Source organism: Callorhinus ursinus, unplaced genomic scaffold (genome assembly GCF_003265705.2).
Source record: "Callorhinus ursinus isolate GAN/ISIS: 27379988/994484 unplaced genomic scaffold, GSC_fseal_2.0 scaffold4, whole genome shotgun sequence".
In the NCBI taxonomy this organism is placed as follows: Eukaryota; Metazoa; Chordata; class Mammalia; order Carnivora; family Otariidae; genus Callorhinus; species Callorhinus ursinus.
In genome coordinates, this window is record NW_027397066.1 from 137,942,663 (window position 1) to 137,962,005 (window position 19,343).

The 19,343-nt window shown below is 38.2% G+C and overlaps 1 protein-coding gene across 3 annotated transcripts in view; it reads right to left on the reverse strand.

Moving 5' to 3' along the window:
• Positions 1-550: 550 nt before the first annotated feature.
• The window catches only part of NPY1R (neuropeptide Y receptor Y1), a 20,513-nt gene continuing 1,720 nt past the window's right edge, over positions 551-19,343 (reverse strand). The window contains exons 1-5 of one of the 3 annotated variants that reach the window (XM_073892448.1): positions 11,625-11,669; positions 8,664-8,925; positions 7,369-7,475; positions 2,384-3,231; positions 551-2,277 (exon numbers count right to left, since the gene is read on the reverse strand). In XM_073892448.1, coding sequence (XP_073748549.1) covers positions 1,825-2,277; positions 2,384-3,079 — 1,149 coding nt within the window. In that variant the 5' untranslated portion in view covers positions 3,080-3,231; positions 7,369-7,475; positions 8,664-8,925; positions 11,625-11,669 and the 3' untranslated portion in view covers positions 551-1,824. Of the gene's footprint in view, positions 2,278-2,383; positions 3,232-7,368; positions 7,476-8,663; positions 8,926-8,975; positions 9,443-11,624; positions 11,670-19,343 lie in introns of those variants that run through there. The other 2 variants (XM_073892449.1, XM_025874088.2) reach the window with 2 other exon arrangements.

Here is a 19,343-nt window from a genome sequence, read left to right on the forward strand (position 1 = left end):
AGTCTCCAAAAAGTTTCAGGATGCAAAGTCTTTATGATCATAAATGAGAAGGGAGGAAATTTAGTTATTATTTATTCATGTGTTTGTTTAAGAAATATTTTTTGAAAAACTTTTTAAGTACCTGGCACTGTGGTAAATGCACTGGGGACAGAGTTGTATAAAATAGCCCCTGCCTCCAAGAAGCTTCAAGAAGCAGATGAGGAAGACCACAGGGTAGAAAATGTTTCACTGGGCGCCTGGGTGGCTCAGTTGGTTAGGCGACTGCCTTCGGCTCAGGTCATGATCCTGGAGTCCCTGAATCGAGTCCCACATCGGGCTCCCTGCTCAGCAGGGAGTCTGCTTCTCCCTCTGACCCTCTTCCCTCTCGTGCTATCTCTCATTCTCTCTCTCAAATAAATGAATAAAATCTTTAAAAAAAAAAAAGAAAATGTTTCATTAATAAGCAGAAATAGGATGTTGTGGGAACATCATGGGAGGGAAACCATGAGTCAAAAGAAAAAAGAAACAAACTGAAGAGAGACATAAAAGAGACTACTCAGAAAAAGCAAAACCAATTTTAATAAAGAAAATGTCCTTCTAAAATCAAACACATTTAATACTTTCACAATACACCAAAGTTATATCTTGTTCTTTAAAATATCTTTGCTCCAAATGATTCTGAGGCTCAATCACAATTACAGAATACATAAAATTAAGTATATTAACATGACACAACCACTTAGTACTCTATAAAGTACATTATAAGACTCCACAAGGCACACAGTTGATGCAAGTTAATATGGGCTATATCAATTGTTCTCAGTTTTCAGGTATTTAGCCCTGCTAGCCAGGGTGCACATTCTTTTAACAGTATACTTTGGTGTCCTTCTTTGAAGAATGGACATTGAAAAAGTTAAAAATGAGTTACTATGTAGGCACTGATGTATGGAAAATACACTTTGTGTTTTTATATATTATAAGCTGGAAATGCCTTTTGAGTCACATATAGATTTATGCTAGAAAGCTTGACAAACACTGAACAGTCTGTGAAGAATGGAAAACCGCTGGACCAACAATTCAGATGAATATAATTCAACTATTTGCTGCAATACTGATTTGCTTTTTAAATTAATTGCTCTGAAATCCTTTGTTGTCAGGTACCAAAATAGTTTTGAAGTTAGAGAACTGCTTTCCCACTTAATTCTTGTGGGTGGCCCAATTCCTCATGATATTCACAGCTGAGAAATATGTTTTATGCATTTTCATCTCAAGTGATAATCAGGAGCAAATTAAATCCTGTCTTAAATCTTAAAAGAAAAATGCAAACCACTCCTCAGTGACTTCAGACTGTAGGTCTGCAAGACATAGGCTTAGCTCCACATCTTGAATGCTGCTTTTGCACGCTGTCCCCTCTGTAACAGACTAAAATATGTCTATCATTACATCAGGATTGCCCAACATAATGACCATCTAATCAACCCAGGACGCCTGACCTAATGAGTTTCAGATGTAGTGCTTCTAAAGTCAGTCAGTAGTAATACTCTAAAGAAACTTAATTCCAACAAATTGAATATAAAAGTCTTCATATTATATGCAGAAGTTTACAAAAAGCACTTCAAGGATATCTGGTCAAAACTATTGCCCGGAAGATTCCAAAGCCCATACATTTTGTCCCAGTGTAATTAGACAGCTACAATAAAAGCAGTAAAAAGCAAGACAAGCAAATCTTGGTCTTTCTTAAATGAGTACAACCTCATTCCCTTGGGGGAACAGGTAACAAAAGGATGTTGCCGGTTGTGCTTGTTTTTAGACAGATATCATCTGGAACCATATGCTACAGGAGTTTCAGATTTTTTCATTATCATCATTGTTGATTTTCTTAAATGCGACTGGGCTTGCTTGTTTCAAAGACGTCTTGGAAACATCTGTGTGCATGGTGGACATGGCTATTGTCTCATAGTCATCATCCCGAGACCGGAAATCACAAAAGCTAAAGAAGAACTGCAAGTCTCTCTGGAAATTTTTGTTCAGAAATCCGTAAAATATGGGGTTGACACAAGTGGATATCATTGCTGTAAGGTGGCACAGCAGGAATAATAGATTATGGTTACACGTTGCAATGATCTGATGATTCCAATCAAACACAGTGTTAAAGATGGTAAGGGGCAGCCAGCAGACCGCGAACGCCACCACAATGGACAAAAGCATGATGTTGATTCTTTTGGTTTCACTGGACCTGTACTTATTATCTCTCATCTTGTCCATCATGTTGTTTCTCCTTTTTAAGCGTATGTATATCTACAGAGAGAGAGAAAAAAAAAAGTTCAACTAGAACCACTAATTTAATGTGGAAACTGTGGAAAGAAGGTTAAAATGGAAATGGTAGGGGGAAATGTTTTCTTACCTTGAAGTAGCAAATAAATATAAAACAGAGTGGGCCAAAATACTGCAGCATCAAGAGGAGAGTTGTATAAGACAGCCTGTGGGAGTCTGATGGAAATTTATCAAAGCACACATATTTGTCCTTGAACGCGTCAAGTGTTACATTCTGGAACGGCTCATCGGTCAATACTTGATAGATGAGGAAAGGTAGGGAAGAAACCACAGCAAGGACCCAGATGACCGCAATACCTATGTAAGCGTGTCTGTTACTTGGTCGCCACCCTCGTGGGTTGATTATCAGCTGATGGCGCTCCACAGCAATGAGAACCAGAGAGAAAATGGACACGGTGATTGAAACGCATTGCACAAAAGGATTCAGTTTGCACATCGCCTCGCCAAAAACCCAGTGGTCCATTAATGTGTAGACAAATGTGAAGGGGAGACACATGATGGCAACAAGCAAGTCTGAGAAGGAAAGGTTCACAATCAGGATATTGGTAACATTTCTCATCTCCTTTTGTTTCAAGATGATTATAATCAAGGCCAGGTTTCCAGAGACCCCGAGAATTATTACAGCTCCATAAGCAAGAGCTAATGTAAATATCATGGCCAAGGGCAGATGACAATCATCGCTTTCAAAAGCCAAAAACTGGGAATTCTCTGAAAAATTACAGAAGATTGAATGGTTTTCAACCTGGGAAAATAATGTTGAATTCATTTTGATTGGTTTGGTGATTATAGATTACTCTAGACAAATGGAAAATATGTTTCTTCAAAGCAGATCAAATGTTCAGCTTATTCTTAACTCTCCATATTGCAATCCATTTATCAAAATTACTCTGAATTCTTCATTCTCTGGAACTGAACAATCTGTAAAGAGAAAATGACCAATGGCATTACTAATTTTATTGAGGGCTGTCAAAATGAATTCTGACTCATAGTACTGTTTTAAGTGAAGACCTTGAAATAAATAAACAAAATGTAATCTGTATAAACATCTTTTTAAAGTAGTAGAAACAGTGCAAACATTTTGAAAAAAAAAACTCTTCTAATATTTTTAACTGGACTTGCAATTTTGTCTGTAAATTAGTAAGGTGTGCCTAAATCTCATGCCCAAAGTCTTATATATGTCTTATATAAACCACTGTCAACAGATTCCTAAACACTGTAAAAATATGAATGTCTAACAAAAAATTTAATGCACAGATTAACACATAAGATATGAAACAAAGAAAAACAACAACAATTTCCCTAATTCTTCCTCCTACTAAGGAAATGAACTAATTCATTAAGTTGTACTAATAGCTCCACCATATACTGACCTGCTCTTTAAGGCAGACATTATTTAGCACAAGGATATTCAAAAGAGGATGATCAATACAGTGAAACATCAACAACCTTTGTCATACGAAGGACGGTGGAAGGCACAGAAGACGTTGAATCCAGAAAAGACTAGGAATGGTATAGATGTCTTCTCATATTTGAATGGGTAGCATGTGCCATAGGGAACCGGGCTTAAAATATTATATCTAACTATACAAGTTAGAAATAGGACCAGGGGAAGTATAGTACAGTGTATATTACAAACAAAACAAAACAAATTTCACATCGTTATGAGGAACAAAAGTTTAATCAAATGAAATCAACTGCTTGCAAAACTATGGAGTGCTCCATACACAAAAGTTTGCAGCTATTACATGAAAGCGTTTTGGGGAGCTCTTGCATTGTGTAGGAGACTTAAGTGGCTATAACTGAAGTTCCTTCTAACTTTAAGGATTTTATTAATATGTCACAAGCTTTCAAAGGATTTCTAAGGTTTTTATATATGTAAATGTCCTTCCTCCCCACTAGACTGTATACTGATAAAATGCAGGGACCTACATTTTTGAGGTAATTTTGATCTTTCACAGCATTTTGTGATATAAAGACTCTTTTCTTACCAAAAAGAGAAATTAGACAGTGGTATTTTTAGAGATTAAAAGCTCCTTTGAAAAAAATCTGATTTCCTCTAGATTGCTAAATAAATATATGAGATTCAGGGTTTCTTATGTTAATTAACAGGCCATTGTGCCTGTGTTAAGGAAGGGAATTGCATTTATTTCTTTTTTATGGGAGAATAAAGAAAATCATGCAGATTGACTTCTATTTCAAAGGAGATAAGAAATTTAATGAACATTTGCCTTTTGAGTGGCACCTCTAATGAACCTTTCCTTGAGTGTTTTTGCTTTCTAGAATATGAGGGTTTTTTTTTTTTTTATTATAAAACCACACCTTGGCTTGATAAAACTGAAGAATAAAAATAAAGGTTTCTAACATTCAGTGAGAATGGAAGAATTAAGACTAGGAATGATTTCAAGTGTGAACGTTTTTAGAAGTATGGCTCTCCTTTCCTCTGTGCAACAATCAATACACAATGGCTCGTGGACTCATGCAGCCATCACCCTTTATCTCTCAAGAATGCCAATGGCAGGGGGCGCCTAGGTGGCTCAGTCGATTAAGCATCTGCCTTCGGCTCAGGTCATGATCCCAGGGTCCTGGGATTGAGTCCCGCATCAGGCTCCTTGTTCAGCGGGCAGCCTGCTTCTCCCTCTGCCTGTCACGCAACGCCCCCCCCCCGCCGCTTGTGCTCTCTCTCTCTCTGACAAATAAATAAAATCTTAAAAAAAAAAAGAATGCCAAAGGCAGAGAGAATAATCTCTGTCTCTTAGTGTCTGAGAACAAACCTTGAAGAAGTAATAATCTAATATTTCTTTGCAAATTCCTCACTGAAGAATTCAAGAAAATGTGTGCATCATACTTCATATGCATGTGGCTGTCAAGGCATTCAACATGACTTACTAGTTAATTGTGAGTTTCTCTTCACTATTTATTTTTTTTAAAGATTGTATTTATTTATTTGAGAGAGAGAATGAGAGAGAGAGAGAGAGAGAGCACATGAGAGGGGGGAGGGTCAGAGGGAGAAGCAGACTCACTGCTGAGCAGGGAGCCCGATGCGGGACTCGATCCCAGGACTCCAGGATCATGACCTGAGCCGAAGGCAATCGCTCAACCAACTGAGCCACCCAGGCGCCCATTTCTTCACTATGTAAAGTCTAACTAGCTTGGTAGGGAAGTGCATCCTCTTTACCCTATGACTTCTCACTAGGCACCACCAGATGAGCAAGTATCCTGGGATAAGACACTATGAGTACATTCTTCAGCCTGACGCTTGAATACCTCTACATTTTGCTTCCCTTCGCCTTTCACTCTTTGCTCCAATAGCCTCATTGTGAATGTTCTGTTCCAGGTGGGCCAGTCTCTCCCCAGCCCACCAAGTGCCCCCCAGCCTGTTTTACTTTCTGCATTCATCTGTCTCTGCCATTGCTCTTGTTGGGTGTTCTGTCACATCACCAATTCAAATGCTACCCGTCTTTCAAAACACCATTCAGTGCACTTGAATCCTTAACTGGCTCCTTCCAATTATGATATAATCTTTTTAAGGTAGGTAGTGTATATACCTCATAGCACCTTGCAAATACTAGATTTAGAACAAAAATGTGTTGACTGACATAGTAGGCGCACGGTTGGAATAGTAGGTTCTAACGCCAATAACTGAATTCTGTCATAGTCCTTTTACATAAGGACTTTTACAAAAGGACTTCTTTTCTCCAGTCCTTTTACATGCAAGATGGATGCCAATTACAAAACTCATTTTATTAGGTCAGGAACATTAGGGGGAAATGTTCCATTTTTGTGTTTAAAAAATGAATTGTTTCTGAAAGAAAATTCATTCATCCAATAAATATTTATTGAACACTCAGTTTGTGTCAGGCATGGTTTTAGGGGAGACAATGGTGACCTTCTCTTTGAGTTTCCAGTCTTGTGAACAAAGAAAACCAAGAAAAAATAAATTGGTAAAAACGATAGTATGCCAGATGATAGGTATTATACAGAAAAATAAAGCAAAGAAGGGGAGCTCGGGTGGTTGGGAGTTGCACTTTATTACTGGGTGGTGAGGAAGGCCTCTCCTTGCCTGAAAACATGGCATAGGATCTAAGACCTGAAAGTGGTGAGTGAGAAAAGCCATGTAGATATGTCAGGGACTGCATCCCATGTGGAAAGAATGAACGTAAAACCCTTCAGGCTGGAGTGTACCTGGTGTACCAAACAGCAATGAGAAGTGCAATAAATAAGAGACAGACTGGTAGAAAATTACTTAGAAAGGGTAAGCAGAAGAGGAACAGATTATGTAAGACCTTATTCCATGGGACAGTTTGACTTTTTCTCTGAGGAAGGTGAGGAATCACTGGAGAGTCTTTGGTAAAGACATGAAGTTAGATGGCTTGTTTTAAATTATTACTTGAGTGGCTGTTTTCAACAGTCTTAAGATAGGAAAGAGAAGAAGTAGGGAGATTCATTAAGAGGCTAATACAATAATCCAGATTAGAGATAACAGAGGCATAGACTAAGGTGTCTATAGTGGAAAGGAAGAAAAATAGAAATTTTAAATCCATTGACTTATTTTGACAAAATTCAATCCATGATACAGTGTGTGGACTACAAAGGCAGTTTCTTGCAGAGGGTTTTAGGTGAATACTGAAATTCAACTCTGATACCTTTGAAATTATATTTGATGGACATACTCTGGTAAGGAATAGTGGTCTTTCCACTAAGTAGGTATTAACTTAGCTATACAGAAAATGTAAACTATTTTTTTAAGTGTTTGCAAAGCCTCCTTTTTTAAGTGCATGTTCGGTAGTCATTCCAGTTTGGTAAAACAGTTCTGCGTTGGATAAAATGTGTATTTTCAGCCTACCTTAGTATAACTTCAAGAAAGAATAGTAGTCAGAAAATAATACTAAGAAAGAATTTACATACATTATCTTTGCAAAAGAAAATAATTTGATATTTACTATCCCAATAGTTAAAATAAGATATGCAACAACAGACATTGCAAAAATTAAAGGTTGTTAAATCTCAATATAGCTGTCATGAGCAATTAAGAAACAAAATAGAGATACTACATACATCACCAGTTGGAAACTTGGCCCCCTTCCAAAGGGAAATTTCCTTCTCCTTTCCAATGACCTTTCCAATGGCCTTCCACTGCTTGCCGTTCTTAGTGCTGTTACTATCTGAAAATACAAGAAAGAAAAAGTAAAAAGAAATGTCAAAACACACTCCCTCTTTGCCTTCCCCTAGGCTTTTCTGTGCTCCAGCAGTTACCAAAGAATGAAATGGCATGGTTAAACCAAAATTCCTATTGGCTCGCTTACGTGCCCACCTTTTTCATATTGTGTAACTGGGTGAATTGCCCCCAATTTTCCTCATCCCTAATCTTCCCATCCCCCCCCCCCCCACACACACCCGTTTGCCACCCATCTATCAAGGCACATCTCTACCCGTGACGATGAGACTGGCAAACAAAACATCCAAACCCAAACCAACCCAAAATAAAAAAGAAGCAGAACCCAAACTCAGTTCTCTGTGGACTAACATCAGTTCTTAAAACATTCGCCTCTCTCCAGTCTACCTGGAGACCAATGGAACACTCTTAAGCTACCTGTACCTCCAGTCCATGCCCAATCTCCTAAACCTGCCAGGTTCCATCATCGCTGTTCTAAAAGGAGCTAAAGATTTCGATGATTGAAACTCGGAAATAAAAGGATAGGGCTTAGGGTGTCTACCAGCCCCAGTGACAGACTGGAAGTGTCAGCACCGAGGGAGAGGGGCTCCATTCCAGCCCAGACGCGGGGAACCCACAAGTGTCCGGGGGACCGTGCCTGCACTCGGGTTCGCGGTCCCCCGGGCAAGCTCGCGCCTCCGCCGGCTCCCCGCGGGACACGTGCGGCGCGAGGGGGACCAAGGTGGATCACCCGCCAAACCACCATTCCCCAGACCATCCCAGAGACGGGTTCCTCTGCGCAAACTACAGTGCGGCCGCCCGGGCAGCCAGCTCCAGAAAAACGCAAAAGATAAGCGAGGTCAGGGGGAAGACGGCCTTATGAGAACCCGAAAGGGGAGAGAGAACTCATATCCCGGTGCAGAAACCCGGCGGGAGCAGGGTGTGCGGATGCCGCCAACTCCCGGTTACTGACGTCGGCCCACACCTATAGGCAGGAGTACCGGAGTTGTCCGATCGTCTGCGGCACCTTGCGACCTGCCTGCACCGGGAGCCCAACTGAGAGGCTGATTGTGCCCCACCTCAGTTTCCCAGAGTCAGTTTCGGGCACTCGCACGTTTTTTCTTCCTCTCTCATCCTTCACGCCATCAATGAGAGATTTCTGAAAAAGTCCCTTAAAAGGTGTAAACTTGAAACTTACCCCTCTGTTGGATTCGTCTTTTTCGCCCGTTTATTAAAGCGGGAAGAATGGTAATGGAAGGGAGCAGAAGGGAAGAAAGATCCGTTGGTATCTCTCCTGCTCAAATCCTAAAGATTGATGAAGATAGGAAGAGACGCCCCCTTAAAGCCGAACTCCACCTCATCCCCGAATCACGTGACGGCGCCCTGCGAGTAGCGCCTGATTCTCCCCCGGCAGACACCTCAGCTTGGATATACACTTCGGGGTGCGTTGCCTAGGAATTCTGGAAAGAAAAGCAATAAAACATATCCACACATTGTTAGACATACATACGTATGGTGCAGAGCAAAGTAAGCACTCATCCCCACACTCCTTGACTCCCGGGAAGGCGAGACAATTTTACGAGGCTTTTACAAAGTCAAAGTCACTGTGTTTTCCTTTGTTTGCAGGTCAGTGCCATCTTGTGGCCGAAGTTATAACCGGCTGAAAAGCTGGAGCGTCAGCCGAACTCAAGAAGAAAGAGATTGTTACTTAGGAGAAAAGGAAATGTGAAATTCACCGCAGCAATGCCACTAATAGGTTTCTCGCTTTCTTTTGTGACGTTTGTATATTTCGCACACCAGTGCCGAAAAGGTTTTTCCCCATTTTAAAAGCGAATAAAGAGAAGACCTTAAAAAATAAAAAGTAGCAAATCTCGGATGAGATAGGCTGGCCCTGTAGTCCTTCTTTCTTTCCACTGAGAAAATGCAGTCAGGTTTGTTCCCGGTGCCTAGCGGCTTTCTTTAGGTAAGCACGACGAACGGAACATTTCCCTGGCGGTCGAAAAGAGTCAATGCCATTTCCTCGGTGCTTAGTCTACTGCTGTACTGAACGTTATGAAGAAAAGAATGGAATGTACCCAAGAGTACATTGACTGTGGCAAAACCATCATGGTGCCTGGATTCTGGATAATTACTGGTACACTGATCTTAGATGTTTTACATAGTTATGTTCCACTTTGAAAAACCAAAGTTGTGTATTTCACAAACACACGCACACAAAAATTATTTACTGGTGAGGATGAATACAACTAAAAGAAAATAAAATAAAGAAAATAAAAAGTGTTCCTAATATACAGGACACCGCCTAAGATGTGCATAAAACTTTTATTACATAACAACTATGATTGCATTCTGTCTTCAAACTAAAAACAAAACAAAATTCCAAGAAAAATGAATGACCTGAACTTCACACTTAAAAAAATGTTTCCTTTTTCTGGCTCTTAGGCAAAATAAACACTACTTAAAGTTCAGTATAAGTCATAGCTGGTTTATTTATATAGTGATGTAAACATCTTTGTTTTTTTTTCCAGGAAAGATTTCTAAAATATTTGTCATTAGACATATTTTTATACAGTTGGAAAGGGATTGTGATCAAGAATTAAAATATCGTGGTCATGTAATAAATGAACTATAATAATAGATGTGAGCATACATTTTACAAAATCCTACTACTGGTAAAACAGAGTAAAATGGCACATATACTTTCTTTTTTAATTCTTTTCTTTCTTTTTAAACCAAGGATGAAAATATAAAGCCTAGCTTAGGAATTTCAGTTTTTTAAAGAGCAATTACTCTTTAGGTTTCTTGTTGTCTTCTGTCTACTCCATTTCCTCAAGTCACGTTCTGAGAAGCAAGTTTACCCCAAGGTTCTGATATCAGATTGGCTATTTTCAGTCTGATGCAAGAATTTCAGATGAAATCATCTAATTTTCTTTGAAGAATACATTTTTATGTAAGCATTTTTGCTATGTCAGCAAATACTTTGGAGTTGAAAATATAATCTGGATTCGTTAGACACTTTCTTTTCTGTATTTCCCAAGAATGCTAATAAAGTCATATCTATAATAATGCTTAAACTACTGTGGCCCGTGTATTTTATCATTTTATTAACTGAATTGTTATAAAGTGTCCCCCATAAGGCAAATTTATAAAGCTGCATTCTTGAAATACTAATATCAAATACCAATCTTTGAAAGATCATTGGTCTCAAAGACTTTTCTTTATGTCAAATTTTGTGATACAAAAAGAAGTTTTGAAATGCTCAACAAGAGCAACAAATTGTGTAATTCTCAAGGAATATCATTTATTAAGTACTCTTCCGAAGTGTAAAATATAAATAAAATTTTAAAAAGTGTAAAATAAAAAATTTCAGCATAGTATAATAACCAAATGCAACATAAGATCCTCTTATAATGTAATCTTATGGAAGGAATGACATAAAGTAATCTGAGTTCCTCAGAAGACATGTGTTAACTCTGAATTCCTCAAAAAATGTATTAAAGAGAATATATGTGTGAAATAAAGATAACTTCTTTTTCTACTCTTAAATGAATAGCCAGTTGCATACTTTCTTATTTGGGATTCAAACTAGATAAAACCTCATCTTTGCCAGGGAGAGAGAACTTTTTCCATCTCATGTATTTCCTTCTGAAATTTCATTGCCGTCTGACCTATAAACCATGACTAGAAAAATTAAATTAATGACCTGTTCTCATGTTCTCTTGGGCAAGTCTTTTGTTCTGTCTTTAAACAAAAGAATAGGCTCTACTCATTAAATCTCTGTAGACCTTAGTTTTATCATCTAAAAAAATGGTCTGGCCCTTTAAATTGCATGATTCAATGACTGCATAGATGAAAGTGTATCACTATACTTGCTGAGGGAATTTATCCATTGTAACTACTTTATTGGTCTCCTGATGAATTTCTGTGCAAAGGTTAAAGATTCTAAAATGCTATTAGGCCTTGATACAGGAAAGTTGTTATAAATTATGACTCAGAAAAATCTTGACAGGCATTAACACTACATGTGAAAACCAGAAAGTGGATGACATTGTAGGAGAAAATTCCATTGGGGTAAAACTTAATATGAACCACGTTGGTGAGTCAGTTCATGTTCTATGCATTAATTAGGTGCCAGTTTTTCCTTCTTTCTGTAACTTACCTATTGCTTTTCTTTGAATAGATGATGTCACAGAATATAGATTGCAACATTATTTTATGGATCACTGAGGAAGAAAGAAAATGCTTCCAGTAAAGCAATGACACACAATCAATTGCAAATGAATCTCAAAGTTAGAGTACTAAAATATTTTTTAAAATCCTCAACTTTTTTTTTAAAGAATCTACTTTTTTAAAAATTTTTATTCATTTGACAGAGAGAGAGACAGCGAGAGAGGGAACACAAGCAGGGGAGAGTGGAAGAGGGAGAAGCAGTCTTCCCACAGAGCAGGGAGCCCGATGCCGGGCTCGATGCCAGGCTAGATCCAAGGACCCTGGGATCATGACCTGAGCCGAAGGCAGACGCTTAACAACTGAGCCACTCAGGTGCCCCTTAAAATCCTCATCTTAGAACGAATGAAATATAGGAGGCAAAGAGTTTTGACTAAATTGATTAGTACAATCAAATGGTCAATACACTTAATTCAATTGCCTTTTTGAGAATTAACTCGCAGAAAGAAGTAACAATTAATTTAGTTAAAATGTTAGTATACAAGTATGTAGGCAAACAATTCAATTACCTTCTTTGTGTAGAGAAGCTGTTATATTTATGGATTTGTTCTTTTCTTGATTTGAACCGGGAATGCACTTCAAGAAAGTTTTCATTTTGTTACATAAACTACAAATTCAGAGCATTTGTTTTAAAACTATCAGAATAAGACTCTAGAGGACTAGGGCCTTAAAATTATTTAGTAAATATCCAAACATTCTCCTGCAGATCTTACCTTGTCTGACATGCTTTAGACATTCAAAAAAAGTGCAATGTTATTTTACACAAGTGTCACATCGTGCGTTTATTACATGGTATAATGAACAGAGCTTTGCCATTGTTATTATTATTGCTTTTGATTATAATTGTTACTATTCCCTTCATATCTCCTTGAGTAGGAATAGCTGGTGAGAAGGGCAAATGTGAATGCTGACTCTGAACCTGCCATCATCTATGACAAATACCTCTGACAGTTCATTTTGTCCCACTTCCACGTCACACCACCCCCATCCCCAAATCTCAGCCTTCATATTAGACCCTTTCACAACACAAAACAACACAACACTGCAGGCAGCCAACATCAGACTTTGCTCCATGATGTAAAGCTATTTCAGATCCCTGAGATAGGGCAATTTTTCCCAAAAGAAAAAAAAAAAAAGACTCTTTATGTCCACCTAAACAACATCACAAACTGGTCAAAAGTGGTATAAAGCGTTCCCAGGTATCACTTTGCTTAGGTAAGTATCCCTTCTTCACTCCTTGTCGAAAGTCTAGCTATTGCTTTTCTTTCTCCAGATACATATAAATCTAGAAAGAGGATAAATAGCCAAGGATGGGATGGGGTATAATCGGACTCTGCTGAACCCAGGAAATTGCTTGGCTACCACTCTCTACTAGCATAGCATAAAGGTAAAAATAACTGAACTGGGCAGATTATTCAAAACTTCAGCTGAGGGGCGCCTGGAAGGTTCAATCCATTAAGCGTCTGCCTTCAGCTCAGGTCATGATCCCAGGGTCCTGGGATTGAACACCTCCATCAGGCTCCCTGCTCAGCGGGAGCCTGCTTCTCCCTCTCCCTCTGCCCGCCACTCCCCTGTTTGTGTGTTCTCTCTCTCTCTCTCTCTCTCTCTCTCTCTCTCTGACAATAAATAATATCTCTTTAAAAAACCCAAAAACCTTAACCGAGCCTTAAATATTACCCAGGAAATTCTTGGGTTTGAGTGACTTCCAATTTCTCTCCTTTCTATTAGAAAGTACTTCAAATTGTCACCTTTCTCCCCCAGTCTCCTACCTCATACCTTCAGTTTCAGTAGACTCCTCCTTCCTTCTGAATTAAGTAAAAACCATAGGGCATTTACTCCCTCACTTATACATCCCTCATTTCAGCAGTGACTCCTCTGCCCCAGCTGTTTCAGCCCCCAGGCTTTGAGTCAGCCTAGCCCAGAGTTTTCCCCGCTGACACCCCAAACACCATGTGACAGAGACAAGCCACCACCACTGTGCTCTCCCACTCAATCCATGAGTATAAAATCCACGACCGAGTTGTTTTATCCCACTAAATTTGGGAAGTTTGTTACACAATAATATAACCATAACATCCGTTTATTCAACAATTCAGTTTTCTTGGCGCAACACTAAAATGAAAACAAAAATAAAATTGCTCACTCTTGCATTGTAACTCCCTCACCCATGTCATAGCTTCTTCTCTTTCCTGGTAACTTCTCCAAAAACGAACATTTACTGTCTCCTTATTTGCTCCTCAAATATGGCCCACCTGCAACCACCTCTGCCCATAACACAAATGATCAAAGCCAGCGGAAACAATTCAAACATTATATTTATTCTTTATGTCGCGTTTGGCTCTCTTGAGCATCCTGTGCTCTCGCAATTTTCTTTTCCTCTGACTTCATGAACTCCACACTCAGGCTTTTCTCGTTCCTTACTGGATATTCCTCAGTTTTCTCTCCCAGGATCTGCTGTCTCCCTCTACTTCTTGGGTGTTTCCCTCCCTAGGATCCTGCTATAAAAACGGGCCCAAGGTAGCACCTGTATATTGGCCTAAAATGACCCCCCTATTGTTTTCTCCTTTGCACAGCAGGCTAGGACTAGTAGCCCAAAGCCAGACAGCACCAAACTCAAATTCTCACACATCTAATTGCTTTAAGTGTAATCTAAACAAATATACTTTTAACCAGTTAGAGCCCATCCACTCTTCGTACCCTGAGAAACTGCACTCATCATCTGTTAACCACAGATAAAACGAATCCTGTAGCCACAAAAGACACCAAATTCTTGCCGCGCTTCGGAGGTCTCTGAACCAAGTCTCCCACGTGCTACTGAGTGCTATCACCCAGGCAAGTGAGCTCACTCTCTATTTCCCCTTCTCCCCAAGAGCCCCCTGTCCTATCTCCCTTCTGGATGGTAGCCCCATGCTGTTGTCTTTGGAAGATCTCTTGCCTGGAGAACCTTCCCCTGTCATGCAACCCTGTCCAAGACCACCCCCAAAGAGCTGTGTGTTATTGCCTTTTGGGGTCCTATCTTTTCCTTGATTGACGTGAAATCCCCAAATTTACCAGAGATCTCATTCTTAATCTTCTCCTTTTTTTTTTTTTTAACCTTAATGCATAGTCATAATCATACCCTCTGTTACCAATTGCATGCCTGGATGCTCACAACCCTACACATCCATCTAAAGGACAGATCTCTCTCAGGCTTCCTTGGCAAATGTGCTTCCCGCTGGTGGACGGCAATCTCAGCCTTGTCATCATCTCTATCCCTCAAACCAGAATCTAAGAACTGTCCCATGTTTGTCTCTCACACTCTCAGATTCAGTTGCTCACCCATTCCCATTGATTTTACCTCCTAAACATCTCTCAAATGGGTTCTTTCACACCATCAAGCTCTACTTATTTCTCTGCTAAATGGTCTTTCTATCTCAGTGGCTTTCACAATGGTCCAGTTATATCCCTCCCCAGCTTAAATATTCTAGTTGCTCTCCAGACCCTTCAAGTGCAATGTCCTTTTAACCAATATTTTCAGTATCATCCTCTACCACCTCCCACACACTCAGGCAGACCAAACTATTTGTGCTTCTCTGACTGTTACATCCTCACTCACCTTCATGCTATTTCCCCACTTCTTGCTTACCCATCCCAGCCATCTCAGGATTTAACTCTCACCGATTCCTCAAACCTCAATTCCCTTAGCTTCTCAACTACGAAGTCCTCTTTTATTTCTCTCCATCTCCCAAATGCCCCCATAGGCTGAATGTGCCTTATTCATATTCCTGCAGCACTCTTTAAGTTTTTTTTCCAACATAGAATTTAGTACACTAGATGTGGTTAATTATTTATTTGCACAGAATCACTCTGTGATCTCTGGAAGGCAGTGACTACTTTTTTCACCTCTTTAAACTCACAGCCTAGAATTCTATCTGGTATATCACAAAATATTGAAAAAAGTTCTGTTTAAGGATTGAAGAACAAAGAATAAGGTAGGATAACATAAATTATGAACATCACAAATCAAGCCCATTTGTTCATATGGAACATTTAAAATTGTCTTGGGCATTTTAGTTATGGTGGATTACTGCTCTTTTATACATGCACATAATACATGTATATATATTTTTTATATATGTAAATTCTACGTATATATTATACATATATATGCTTACTATATACTTCTCTTGATGATTCATCTCATTTTTAAAATTTTCTTTATGTGTTAATTCTGCTTTCCCTCTTAAGTATAAACTTGAAAAATGAATCCTGCTGCTTTTAAAAATGCATATTATGTCCAGCAAAAAAAATGTCTTATAAGTTTTTCTACCTGCTGAATAATATACTTTTGAAAGCTGAATTACCTGTGAGCAAGAGTAAGAATATGATAACAGATACCTTTTCAAAGAGCATATCATTTAACCACATCAACGTTTTATTCTGGGCTTATGCTTTGAACAGTTCTCTAAACATTCTTTTTAAAGACTATTCAAAACAAACCAACATATCAAAAACAAACTATTTCTCTTTCATTTCCACTTAAATATAGTAAAGCTATATTTATACTTATAAGTAGATTTAAAATACTAACCGTGAAAACTCAGCTAAAGAATGAAAATTTATTTTTAAAAAGCAATGTTGGGGGGATACCTATCAATATCACCACTTTCTGTTTTGATTTACAAAAGGTAAGAGTATATGGCCCCTATATAAGGATTTACATGATAGAAATATTATGTCTCCAAAGGAATCTATGTTCTCTTCTTTTATATATTTTGTGCTGAGATTTTTAAAATAATATAATTAGATAAAGAATCATTTGTTGATATGTAAGACATCCACAATTTTTTAAAAGACTAAAACAAGTATCATCATGTAGTTAATACAGTTGCAAGAGAATGTGCCAGTAATAATGGGAAGCTATCAACGGTATTTCTTTTTTTCTAATATGGAGAGAAACAATTTCTATGACCATCAAATTTTTCTCAAGATCCAAAAAGTTTCTCTTTCTACACATATATCTATAATGCATGCTTGTTAATGGCATAAAGTCATAGGTAGTCAGAGCTTAAAGGGGGTTCTATATCTACTAGTCTTAAAACATTTCATTTTACAAAGAAAGTGAAAACTACAAAGGTCAAGTGTTTTGTCTAAAGCCATGCCATTAATTTGGAATAAAACCTGAATGAAATCCAGATGTTCTGACAAGTGTCCATTACACAAATACATTTGTGATTATGTATTTTACACACCATATATAGGTGTGTACCACACATAACATGTGTATGTATTTTTAACATGGAAAATTTATTTACAAAAAAAGAACTGTACGTTCTGTCTGGAAATCAGTCACTGCTTTATATTTAATGATTTAATCGTTAGGCAATCAAAAAGAAAGATAAAGTATTGCTTAAGTAGCAAAGTGCTTGTCAGAAGAAGGCAATTATATGTCTATCCTGCCCCCTTAGGACCTCAAAATTATCATGGAATTCTCTGGGAAAATGGTTCTATGCACCCAAAACTTTGGGTTAACTTTTTTTTAATTGCTTTTGTTCCTTAAAAAACTGCATGTATTTCACAATTATGTTAGTTCCTTGTTTTAAGTCCTAAATATTGATTATATGACAAACTTACAATTTCAAAGAAATCCATGCAGCAATGCACATCATAAAAATATTTTGATAATACGTGGAAATGGCCCTTTCCACTTCTTTTAAGAATTAAGGATTTTTTAAATTTTTTTTTAAAGATTTTATTTATTTGAGAGAGAGAATGAGAGAGAGAGCATGAGAGGGGGGAGGGTCAGAGGGAGAAGCAGACCCCCTGCCGAGCAGGGAGCCCGATGCGGGACTCCATCCCGGGACTCCAGGATCATGACCTGAGCCTAAGGCAGTCACTTAACCAACTGAGCCACCCAGGCGCCCAAGAATTAAGGATTTAAATTTACCATGATAGAAGCAGTGGATAAAGAAATGTTTACTCTTAATGAATATAACAAAATCCTTACCAAAAAATGCATCAAATAATACTATATTTTCTACTTTATTTACCACGACTATTCCTATAACTAATATATCAACATCACATATCATTTGAGATTACGTCAATGCACTTTAGTAACTGTCCTTCACAAATGGTAGCTGTTATTAAAATGCAGCAATAACTTTGGCAAAAACAACAGACATGTTTCTCAGAGAAACGTTACCCCAGGCATTGTTTGGAGAGTGTTTTATTATTCAATAATTTGTCTTAGGAGTCCCAAGTGATTTTGACTTTCACCTTTATAGAAATGCTTTCTTTCATAACTGATGAAGAACCATGAGAACTGGAAAATAGCCAGTTTAATTTTGTAGCACACATAAAAGCCAGCTTAATTTCCCAAATGAGCATTTTATAAATAGTGAGTAGGAAAAAATACATAGAGCAGAGATGGACATTACTATTTGTGTTCCCAGAGGTAGTACTCCACCTGCTTGAATTTACTCCATAAAATAGGAAAATTACTCATTATGTTCTCCAAAGAGTGATGATGATTAGTCTTGAATCCCTCCTGGGAAATTTGAAGATAAAAGCACACTGATCTTCATATCTTCCTCTTTATGTAGCATATTGTTGGAATTTTCAAGTTGACCAAATCTTCAAAAGAAGCATTTTTTTTAATAATTTGTTTACTCCATGTATATTGAATGTGTATTTAAAAAAGGCTTTTTGAGGCTTGCATGTTTGTGTGTGCAGTGGGAAGGGAATGATGGGTTAATCGAAATCTTCATCTCAACGGCATGTTGACCTTTTATTTTTAATACTCTAATAATAACAATTACTTAAAGCTAAGGGTCGATATCATGAAAAGAAAAAACAAATTTGTGAAATAAAATCCATCTTGTATTTTTAACATACAAAAGCTTGTAGCATAGATTAGTATTTAGAAGATAGTCACAGTGGGGTTCATTCGGAAGTTGTTTTAATGACTAAGCGTATTTGAAGTAGTATGTGCAAGGGATGGGAGAAGAGAAATTAATTGGCATTTGTGTAGTGGATTGACCATGTTGATGTTGGAGTTAAGAAAGTCTAAGAACCAAACTTTGTTTTCTCACAGGTCACCCCTTCCCGACATACTATCCCTCAGCTCACCAACTGCAGGATCCAATGGGCCTGCTCAGACTGGCTATTCTGTCAAGCATTTGGGTGAGAATGTACTAGTATTCCAGAAATAAACAGAGAAGAATGAAATAGGAACTGGATTTACTTGACGTATTTAAGAACTCTTGGATGACTTTCTAGCCGATACAATGACAGTCTATACAGATTCCCTGAGTATCGAATATTAAAATTCAGCAGAGGAGAGACAGAAGAATTTTTGTCCACTTCTGGGGTAACAGTAGGGTTTGCCACCCCCTGAAACTAGATTTACAAGTTGCATTGTTACCAAGGGATACAGTCCTCTCCATTTTAGAGTGCCTGTCCCATTGGATTACACTCATCATCAAATACTTGATGCTATAATTGTCAAATGATCATTTTCAGTTTTGAAATATACAACAAATACAATCTTTTGCCTGCAAGGCCACGGTCAAAACATGTGGACCTTTCTCCAATCTCTCCAGTGTCTCTCTGTCTCTTTCTCTCTCCCCACTCCCGGCCTCCTACACACACACACACACACACACACACA